Below are 10,792 nucleotides of genomic sequence, written 5' to 3'. Positions count from 1 at the left end.
GAGTTCAAAACTCTGAACTTTTTTTTGTTTATAATTCAACTTCCACAGCAGTTGTTGAAATGCTAATACTGCAACCATCACATAGTGGAAAATTATTAATTCTCAGTATCAATCAGTATGAAATTTTAAAAATAAGAATGGTGTACAAGGATTCCCCTTCTATTTTAAGACATCTTACAAAGCAATAATGTAAAATGAATTTGACAAAAATATCAGGTTGTTCTACTTAATTAGTAACTTACAAATATAAGTAAAATTCCAACCCATTTCTAGTACCAAGAGGTACATACAAGACCAGAACAACTATAAGAAGTTTAAGTACATTTTATTAACAATGCATCCCTTTGACAAGATTACACTTCAGGAGGCTTTTAATGCCCATTAACATGAACTGTACACACTATACAAAAAAAACCCAGAAAAACAAACAAACAAACAAAAAATCAAAGTGGGTAATACCATTTTGGGACAAGCCTCTGTTTAAATTATACACAGCTCAATGCAATATTCTTACGGAAAATATATAAATACTTTTTCTTTCTATGTTACAGGTATACAATATAAATCAGATTTCAATGTCTGTTTTGTGACCTACAAACACTAGAACCTCCAAATATGTAGCAGCGTATTACTAAATTAAAAGACCACACAGGACAGGGAAAGTAAGTCTTGAGATCTTCCTTGATCCCTTCGCTCCTCAGAACAGTTAATTTAGATAATCTCTTGTAATGCAGTTTTAGGGATGCTGACAGCCCACTATTGGAACAATTTTTCTAATAAATCTACAAAATGTCTGGCTTTTCCTCCCTTAGACATTGCATCTTGTGCTAAAACACAGTATTCAGTGGCAAAATGGCATGTTACACTTTTTGGCATAAATTACATTTCTCAAATAAAATAGTGTATTTTACAAAGCAACTCAAGCAAAATGTGCAATTTCTGCATGCTGTGGCATTGCTGTCCATCCATGTTACAAAAACAGTCCAAAGAAAATCCACATTCTTTACTGAACATACACATCTGTTGAAAACAAAACAATCCAGGGAACCAGAATCGGGAGTTAAACAAAAACCAGGGGATGGGGGGCTTCTAGCAAAATACAAACATGGTTTCTAGTATGTTCCCAAAGGTCTTTTACAGTCCTCAGATTTTACTCTCACCTAGTATACCTTTAATAAGCACATGATAATAGAAGTCTAACTTAAAAAGTTACAGGACCTGCTTTCAGCTGGCTCCAGTGAAGCTGAGTAACAGGACTTCTGTGCAGCCCTGCTGGGAGGCAAGCAGAAACCTTGGAGATGCTCTGAAGCCTGGCAAGAATTCTTGCACTGTGATTGCTCAGCTGGAGCTCATGTTCACCTACAAAGTAACAGCAGCTTCCTGCAGTGCAAACAGCCAAATACCAAGTCCAGGACACAGACAAAGAAGCAGCAACAACTCTTCCGTCTCTCACTAGGCTTTGATTACCTATTTCTTGAATAGCTACTTTTCAGGTGCCTAGTAAAGGTGTTATAGGTTTTTTCAGTCTCTCACTGCAAATTACAAATCTCATTCAAGACCACTACATATGTTTCAAATTAAAATGACAAAAATATGAGCAGGATTCTCACTGCTGCCTTTTTAAACATTTATAAGGGCAACGTACGTCAGTGTGTCAAGCCACTGTACCCTACACTACCAAATACTTCAGCACTTCATTGTGTCTTGGGAAAAAACAACGAAACCCAATGAGAGCACATATAGGGTACATATGTCAGGTCAAATAATAACTGCCAGATGAGGAAAAATGACTCTTTCAAGCACAATATGCCAGGGGCCCAACATAGAACTTAAGCACCTCAAAGCCTGACCATCTCCAGCTTCAAGTGACATCCAGGACAGCTGGGAGCATTCTGCATCTCTGAATTTCAGACAGCTGAAAGGTCTCTCTCTCCAAAAGAACACTCACAGCACCCAGCTTTGTCCTCCTCCCCACTCAGTGGAGAGAAACAGGCCCTCGGAGAAGCAATTTGGAGCCCTTTAGTTAGCTCTCTGCCCTTTGGAAAGGGCTATCCCTTTCCACTGACTGTAAAAGGAGACTAAGAAAATCAGCCAGCTAATGCAGTACATTAAATGCGACTGGTTTCACAGCCGGCCTCTCATTCCCACACAGGCTTTCCCCTCAGAGCTGAGTATTTTGTGTTAGCATGTTGAATCAGTCAGGAGTTCTCTTTGCCACAGCAACCAAAGTGTATTTGTATATAGTGTGAGTGAATGCTCTACACTTTACCATTTATTTGACAGTATCACCAATTGTTCAGACTGGAAAAATACAAAGCAGGTGGTCTGTCAGCTTCCCTTGCAAATCTTTCTAGGAGAAGTGGAAGGATTCTTTATTAGGGTTAATATAAGCACAATTTTTATTTACTAATGTTTTCTTTTGAAGTTTTATCATGAAGCAAAAAAGCCCCCAAAATAAGAACTTTAAAAGGGATATTTAAAAAAAAGAAATCTATAGAATTAGAAATTCACAGTTTGCAACTAGGCCAATATCAAATTCCTTCAATTACAGAATCCCTTCATCTGCCAATTAAAATGAAACATTAATGTGAGCTTAATGTAAATAGGTAAATTAATTCTAGAAATGTTGTATGTTATGTACAGTACAGACTTTACATCCTTGATGCATACTTGTTGAAATCTACTGACACTCATACACTTTCAGAAAAAAAAAATCACGTTTCATAACTGAATTTCAGGCCATAATTTGTATGTCAAGTTTCTGTTGTCATGGATCCCCACACAAGCAAGTACTTCAGAACAGATAAGCATTTCAGGATGGAGATTCTTTCAAAAGTGTATTGACATTGCTTTTGCTTACCTGTTTATAATCAGAGGCCTTCTTATGGTGCTTTCTACATTAAGTGCTATGGGTTAAGCTGGTAACAAATGAAGAAAGGTGTTTTTTTAAATACAGGTGATAAAACTTATTTTGCTTTAACTGCAGAAAAATAACATGGAGTTGTTGATGTAACCCCATCTAGCTGTTAAAACAAATCTCTTACACTCTAGTCTAACTGAGGTAGTGTTTGAAACTACTGTATAAGATATGCTAGCCCCTTTTTTGGGAAAACTACATTACTTCCTTTGGAGTTTATACCACTATTTGGTCTACTGTGATTTGACATTTTGGTTTTACAGAAGTATTTCTTTCTTATGACCACAGAAGTCCAATAGTTACTGGTGTGGTATGTTTTCAGAGTATTTCAAACATGCCTTGACACACAGATAATATTATTTGTCTCACTGGCCACAGAAGAGTTGAATCAGTTTCTTTTTGCTCCTTCTTTCAGTGAAAACTCATGAAAAGGAAATCTTAAGAACTAAATTTGACTTTGAGCAGCAACTTACAATCTGCTTTACCAGAACCCGATGATATGGAGTGCACATAAGAACTCAGTGAAGTGATAGCTGCAAAGCAGTGCTTATGTGGCAAGATGAAATCTCCAGTAAGAACAAATAAATTCTACATTTCACTAGGAATTGTGTTTTCCTGTTCACAGAACTAATTGATATCTCCAGTAGCATAGCTAGTAAGAACAGTTATGAGCATCAGGATAAATTTCACTTATCTTCACTTAAGTATTAATCTGACAATTATAAAAAATGGTAAAAGTGAATGGATAAAAATATGTTCTACTTAGTACAGTCCAGCTGAATTATTCACCTATATCAAAATCAAAGGGTAATCCCTTCTATTACAGGCATTCTAACAAAGGCGGCCATGCTACTGTATATACACATTTGCATATATTTATATTACCTTCATATAAAGGCTTCTGAATCTTTAGATCCATGATAAAAGTGATGGGGATTCTTACTTTATTTTTTTAAGCTTGCACTCATTAATTTAGAAACCTCACTAGTAACGTGATAGAGGCAACGATTTCAGTCACTGTAGCATTTAACTTTTGTAACAAGTCTTAAATACCAGTATAAAATTATAAGTACTGCTGCTCCAAAATTTGGTATTTAAGGCTTTTCACTACAATTATTAGTACTATCCAATGCTTGATCACTCATCCATTGAATATTCAAATAAACCTTTGTTTTTATAAAAGCCTGTTTCCATGGAACTTGGGAAACACTCATATAATGTCTTCTCACAAAAGCAGCAATGATTAAATGTCTTCAAGTTTAGTTTATACAATATTCATTTAACTGATACAAAGCATGCTTTTTAAAGGATTTTAGTTTAGAGTAAGACCAACATTCGTACTATATGAGCATGAGTGTAGAAACTGCAAACACATGCATATCATTCAGGGAAAACAATCTGATTTCAGCATTTTAAGTTTAACTGATTTGTTATTTTTAAAATCAAACTGTAGTGAAAATCCTTAACTGGTTCAGATAAGATACATGTATGTATGTAAATGTACTGAAACTGGAGAGACTGCTAATAAAATGATTTACAATTATAGCAATATTAAAATAACTTAAAGGAAACCTCAGATTCACAGAGGCTTTTCTTTCTGTCTGAAGTTACAAACCCCCAAGTAGTGTTATAAACAGTACAAAAAACAACAGAGAAGGGTTAACATTAATCCCCCGTTGTCCACAATTACAGCATGGCTCCCCATTGCTGGCAATGGAATGCACCCTCATCTCTCTGATTCCTGATATCCAGGGTTTAAAAAGGAAGGCATTGTTCTGCTTCTCTGGAACAGAATCAGAAGTCAATCAAAAAAGATGTCTCTGCATGTTGTCCTGGTTTTTTAAATTTATGGTAGAAAATGAAATGAAAACTTGTGGAGGTGTTCAGTGCTCAGCTCTTGCATATACTGGTAATTACTATTATTAAAACTATGGTAATGTTTAATAACTCCCCAAAGGGCTCAAAAGACTGGGGCAGTAGTTGTTTGAGGAAGAAAATGTTTTCAGTTCAGTCTTCGGGTACCAGTAGCTTCTGGAACGGTCTAGAAGATGATGCTCCAAGCTTTTTATCCAGTCAGTCGGAGGTTGTCTGAGGATTTCAGAAAGTCTATATGCAATGCACTGCATGAGACAGAGGTCAGGATTCAGCTGATGCATCAATTACTGGCTGTTTTGTTGGTGTTGCTAAAATAGCCTCCGCTTCTTCATGCATCTACAGGAAAAAGACATGAAGTATTAATAATGTTAGAGATTTTATTAGAGAAACACTATAAAATGGTTTCCTTGAAGATATATCTGAAAGCATCTTTTATTCAGAACGTGAAACTTGCACCCAGGCGGCATGTTTTGGTGCATTCAATGCATCTGGACCCTCCACTTACTTGTAAGAACTGTACATCTTGAAATAGCTCCTGAATGAACCTTCGAGATGGAAGTCGAAATGTACAATGTGCTAACAAGTAGGACACCTCAGAGTAAAGGCATATGTCATCAAATGCTTGGGGATACTTCTCCTTAATTCTGAAAAACAGAAAAAACACCAAGATTTCCTAAGTCTTGAACAGACTTCCATCATATTCTAAAACACTGTTCAATTAGATTTTGATTGTCATCATTAACAAAAGCAGAATTCTTCAGTAATAGGCATTATAAATTCTGGATCTGATGAAGCAAGAAAATCAGAACAGACAGCATTATTTCGTACCAAACTGGAATAAGTCTGTATTAATGAGGTAAAACAGAATATATAATTTAAAAGTTGTACAGAATTGCTGAGATCACCTAGTCTTAAAGTAACAGATGTAGAAAAAGAACAGTGTATCAAAGAATTGGCACCCACATGTACAACAGTAAAAAAAATACGAAAAAGCTAACTTAATTACCTGCATGCATTTTTGAAACTAAGATGAGCATTTCTGCATTTTCTTTCAGCAGCTGTACATCAGTTCCACTGTCACTAGCCTAGAAACCTACAGGTTTTATTATAACATTTGGCCCCTGGATTTATATTCCTATATTTTAACATGATTTTTTCTATAAATTAATTCCAGTAGTTGTACTCTCTCTCAAAGCAGATTTGTGTTTCTCAAGAAGTTACTTTCAGCTCATTATTCTGCTTATGTGATATATATTATTTGGCACAAGTAACAAAAAAGAATTATCGTTTCTTTAAAAAAGATGCATGATATACTGGGTATGTAATGAAGTATCACTACAGCTGAATTACTGATTTTAAAAAGATGGGGAAGAGTAAGAAATTAAAGACAGAGCAAAAATATTAAAGGAAAATTCTTTGCTTAGCTTTTATGATACATTCAATCGTATCTGCGTGACAGTTCTTTGAGAAGTCAGAAATAAGGTTAATCACTATCCCAGAGATCTTTGAGAATACATATAACAAAATGTTGCTAAAACACCTGAATTGTATTGAACTTACGTCAGGAGTCCAGTTTCATGGCCCTTGGTTCCTACTGAACTACTCAAATTGATTACTAAACGTAAGACTTCTTTCCGTAGAAGTATTCTGCATACTGGTGTATCATCTGGGATTGATTTTACTCCTGGAAAAACAAATTAAACAGTATGGAGTTTAAACAGAACAGTCTTTGATTGTGCTAATCTTACGCCATGTAAGTCTGTTTTAGCATTCCAAAAGTGCGCACACACACACACACACGTATTTATGTATGTATTCTGAATATAAACAAATATTTCCATTGAAATTAAAACAGAAAAAAATACTATTTTCAGGAATTTTAACATAGAAATATTTTTAAAAGGTAAACTACCATTTCATAAATGGAAGAACCTGTAAGATTCAATTACAGTTCTGTCTGGGTGAGAGATTACCTGCTCTGTTTCTATCAGATGCTGGAGAAGTTATCAACCAGCTACTTAATAAGAAATTATGGTAATTCAAAATGTAAACCACAAGCCTAAGAAAGAAGCGTCTTTCTCTTTACAGAAATTTAGTCTTTTTTTTTTTTTTAAACTAACACCAGTGTGGAAAAAAAGGCAATCAATTTGCTTGTCATGTCGGATACAGAGCTATTTAATAACCCACAGAAGTGCTGTACAGCAAAAGGAGAAGAGCTTAAAATTATATTCTCTCATCCGGAAATGGTGGTTGTTTTTATTCTTGGTTTGGTTTTTTTTGTTTGCTTTTTTTAAATAATAAGCAATACATTGTTGCAGTATGTATAAGTATTATTTTTCCACAGTACTTAAATACTGTAAGAGTTATAGTCTCTAATAATCATAAGGCTTTCAAACTTACCTAGTACAAGCTCTGTACTCTTGGTGCTGCTAGCTGAACCATGGGATACTGCATCACTACAGCCTGAAATTCCAGAAAATTTGGAGGAATGCACATCTAAGTGATTGTGTATGGTCTGCCCACACCAGTCAGTATATGGAATGTCTGAAAAATCTGACATAAACAAGATGTTGTATCTCTGTTATTCACATTTTTCCTCACTTCAAATGCTTTTGTTATTTTTCAACAATGGTAAGCATCATAACACCGATACACCAAGTACTGTGCATATAAACCAGCTGGAAACAAGATGTTGGATTTTGGACAAATCATACACAAAATGTCTAAAAATTACTTTTTTTGAATCTTAAAATACTTGACTGAAAATAATCAACTCTCTTAGACACTGATGGAAGCCTAAAAACTGTCATCACACAGAGTTCTTATTGATATATCTGTGCTCTATTTACATAATAAAGATGCTCCTGCATATACATATTTTTGTTCATACAATTATCACAGGTGTTACAGAAAGGGCTCTGTCTTCATCAACAGAAAGATGTGACAAGTAAGATTCTTCTGGGAGGTTTCACTATCCACAGGCTTCAGCATTTTGGATTTAAAGAGATGAATATAAAATCCAAGCTTTTAATTGTAGCGCAGTTAACAGAACCACAGAAAAACAATAGGTCTGAAGGGACTCCTGGAGATCACCTAGTTCACCCCCTTGCTCAAAGAAGGGTTCACCTCAAAATGACATTAGCTTACACTGTCAAGAATTTCCTCTTATGTTCAACCAGAATTTCTGTTCCTACAGCACGTGTTCATGGCTCCTGTCCTTTGGCTGTGTGCCTCTGACAAGAGCCTGACTCTGCCTCACCTCTAACACCCTTATTTGAAGACTACAGTTGGGATTTTATTTGCTATCCCTTCTTGATACTGAACTCAAGCTCAAACTTAGCCCTCTGGGCCATTCCTCACATTTTGGCCATCATCTCCCTTGCCAACAGTACTCTATGTGCTACCACCTGAATGTGTAACACCGCTGTAAAACAGTGAGAATTCCTACTAAGCATCCATTACTGGATTATCTTTTTATTACAGACATTGCAAAAAGGTATGTAACTGCAAGCTCTGCAGAGAAGGGTAAGAAAAAATAATTCTGAAACCTTTCTGAATCTCAAAATATGAAGGAAGATGACTAAATCCCAGAAATTACAGCTCGACTTCAGACTCCTCAGATTTCCTTTGTTTCGTTTTATGGTACAGGCTGGCTTTGAAGTGAGACTTTTCATGAGTTTGACAGTGTCAGTTTTCAGGACATGGATTTTAAGTACTAAATAAGGTTTCAGATTTTGTATTTTGGTAAGCTCTTAAAAATATTAAAAAAACACAAAACATGCAGGCACCTAGTCATACTAACACCACTAGAAATCGAAAAGCTGGAAATGACCATAGATATACCATTGGTTGTGCAGTGAGCTTATTACAGAGAATTAATGTCAAGGTCAGTAGTAAGAAAAAAACCCTTACAGATTAATCAGTTTTAAAGATGAACAAAATTCAGTATTTTCATTCAGTTTTATCACATTTCCCCACAAGGAACACTAACCTGTACGACTATATGAAGAGTTCACTTTGTTGTTAGGCTGATAACCCAGTATCTGAATGCAGACACAGTAAAGGCAGTTCTCATCTGTGTGCTCCTGCAGCCCCGTATCCTCCATATTTTCTAAAAACTGAGAGGCATCAGAACGGCTAGTATTCATTATTTCTGTGAGACTGATCTGCTGCCGGAGCATCTGAAAAGGGCTTTTGACAACATCACTTGTACCTGATGGAAGGCCTGTAGATAAGCAATTAGACATCAGAAAAAAGAAAACCAAGCAATAACATTATTTCAACTAAATTTCCCCTTTTAAACCTCTTAAGGCTGGAAAGGGCACATGTGTGTGAAGATCCAGAAACTTTTTTTTTTTTTTTTTGAGTGGTTAAGCTCCCAAGATTGTTGGCATTTGGGAAACAGACATCACATTTTAGTCCCAGCTTCTCATATATAACAAAACATTGCGAAGGACAGAATTCAACCTCTGAACACACATACTGTACACACATACTGTAAGAAGGTGTGTGGTAAATCCTGACTTTGTATCAACATTAGTAATACTCATGTAACACTAACACATTACCAATTTTCATAGTGTCAAACAAGATTAGTACAACAATATACCAGATGGTTAAATGACAGGTGCACCAATGAACACAGAAACACAATTTAAAAACCTAACTTAGTGCCTGTAATAAGAAGAAACTAGACTCAACAATGGAGAAACAAGCCAAAGACTTTAGTGACATGCTCTTCCCTGGAAAATACCAACAAATACAATTTTGAACAAGAGTTACTTTACACTGAAACTTATCAAACTACAGAAACACACTTTCAGGAAAGTCAGCTTTATATATTACATTAACAACACGAAATAAAAATAAAAATCAGTAAGATGTGTCTATTTGCATGTTCAAAGTGCTTGTAATAAAGTTCCAGTTAACTAGGAGGCAAGACAACAGCTATCCTATACTACTTTAGGACCAGTTTCACTGCTTTTTCAGTTGTCAAACTGAAAAGACACATATTGACGCTGTACAGATTTCTGACTACCCTCAAGTAAAAAGGAAGTGCAATTCAGAACAAGCCAGGCATTACAGCACACTTGCAATTCTCTTGTACAATGTTCCATCACCTTCGCTGATCAACTGTCATGGAAACATCACAAAAAGACAAAATTTACTTTCTGAAATACACATCTAACACCTTCATTGGTTCCTATAAATTCACATGTAATCAAAGGGAAGTGAAAATGCAACAGCTCAATATGTGGCATACGGATTTTATCTTAGCTTAAATTTTGCTACTTACTTTAATGCAGTATCACTACCAGTCTTAGATTAGCATTAGCTCATATTATAATCAAAGATATGTAGACTTTCTTCCTTTGTTTACTAGAGGAGGACCCAGCTTATGTTGCTTTGCAGCAACACCACATTATCTCAAACTAAATAAAACAGGGAATTAATGGCCTGCCATCCTGAATCCAGAACACAGCTCTCAAAACTTAACAGCTAAAAATAACCTTTTCTGTAAAGAAAAAAAACCAAATAAACCAACACCCCACCCGATGTACAAATACACAACAAAAAGGTACATGAGAAGAACAAAACCAGTACCTCCTGCATCAGGTGCGAAGACCCTAGCTCCATGGTCATCAAATGGAAGTGTGGTTTTCTTCTGGAAATACGGAGTTTCCTTTACCTGGAATATTGAAGTGAAAATTAAAATTAGCACAGGTAATAATCATATACAAAGGAAAAATAGATTTTAGGACTGTCGTGGTTTAACCCCAGCCAGCAACTAAGCACCATGCAGCCGCTCACTCACTGCCCCCCACCCAGTGGGATGGGGGAGAAAATCGGGAAAAGAAGCAAAACCCACGGGTTGAGATAAGAACGGTTTAATAGAACAGAAAAGAAGAAACTAATAATGATAACGATAACACTAATAAAATGACAACAGCACTAATGAAAGGATTGGAATGTACAAATGATGCGCAGCGCAATTGCTCA

At 35.8% G+C, this 10,792-nt stretch overlaps 1 protein-coding gene across 4 annotated transcripts in view; it reads right to left on the bottom strand.

Moving 5' to 3' along the window:
- Positions 1 to 308: 308 nt before the first annotated feature.
- RICTOR (RPTOR independent companion of MTOR complex 2) overlaps positions 309 to 10,792 on the bottom strand; it is a 90,353-nt gene continuing 79,869 nt past the window's right edge. For all 4 annotated transcript variants that reach the window (XM_030003508.1, XM_030003510.2, XM_041120632.1 and 1 more), the window contains 6 exons: positions 10,397 to 10,481; positions 8,784 to 9,017; positions 7,193 to 7,345; positions 6,353 to 6,476; positions 5,298 to 5,436; positions 309 to 5,128 (listed from right to left, as the gene is read on the bottom strand). In XM_030003508.1, coding sequence (XP_029859368.1) covers positions 5,054 to 5,128; positions 5,298 to 5,436; positions 6,353 to 6,476; positions 7,193 to 7,345; positions 8,784 to 9,017; positions 10,397 to 10,481 — 810 coding nt within the window. In that variant the 3' untranslated portion in view covers positions 309 to 5,053. The remainder of the gene's footprint in view (positions 5,129 to 5,297; positions 5,437 to 6,352; positions 6,477 to 7,192; positions 7,346 to 8,783; positions 9,018 to 10,396; positions 10,482 to 10,792) is intronic.

This window comes from Aquila chrysaetos, chromosome Z (assembly GCF_900496995.4).
Source record: "Aquila chrysaetos chrysaetos chromosome Z, bAquChr1.4, whole genome shotgun sequence".
NCBI lineage: Eukaryota > Metazoa > Chordata > Aves > Accipitriformes > Accipitridae > Aquila > Aquila chrysaetos.
The sequence above is the reverse complement of the archived record's forward strand: the minus strand, read 5'-3'. Positions and strand labels throughout refer to the sequence as shown.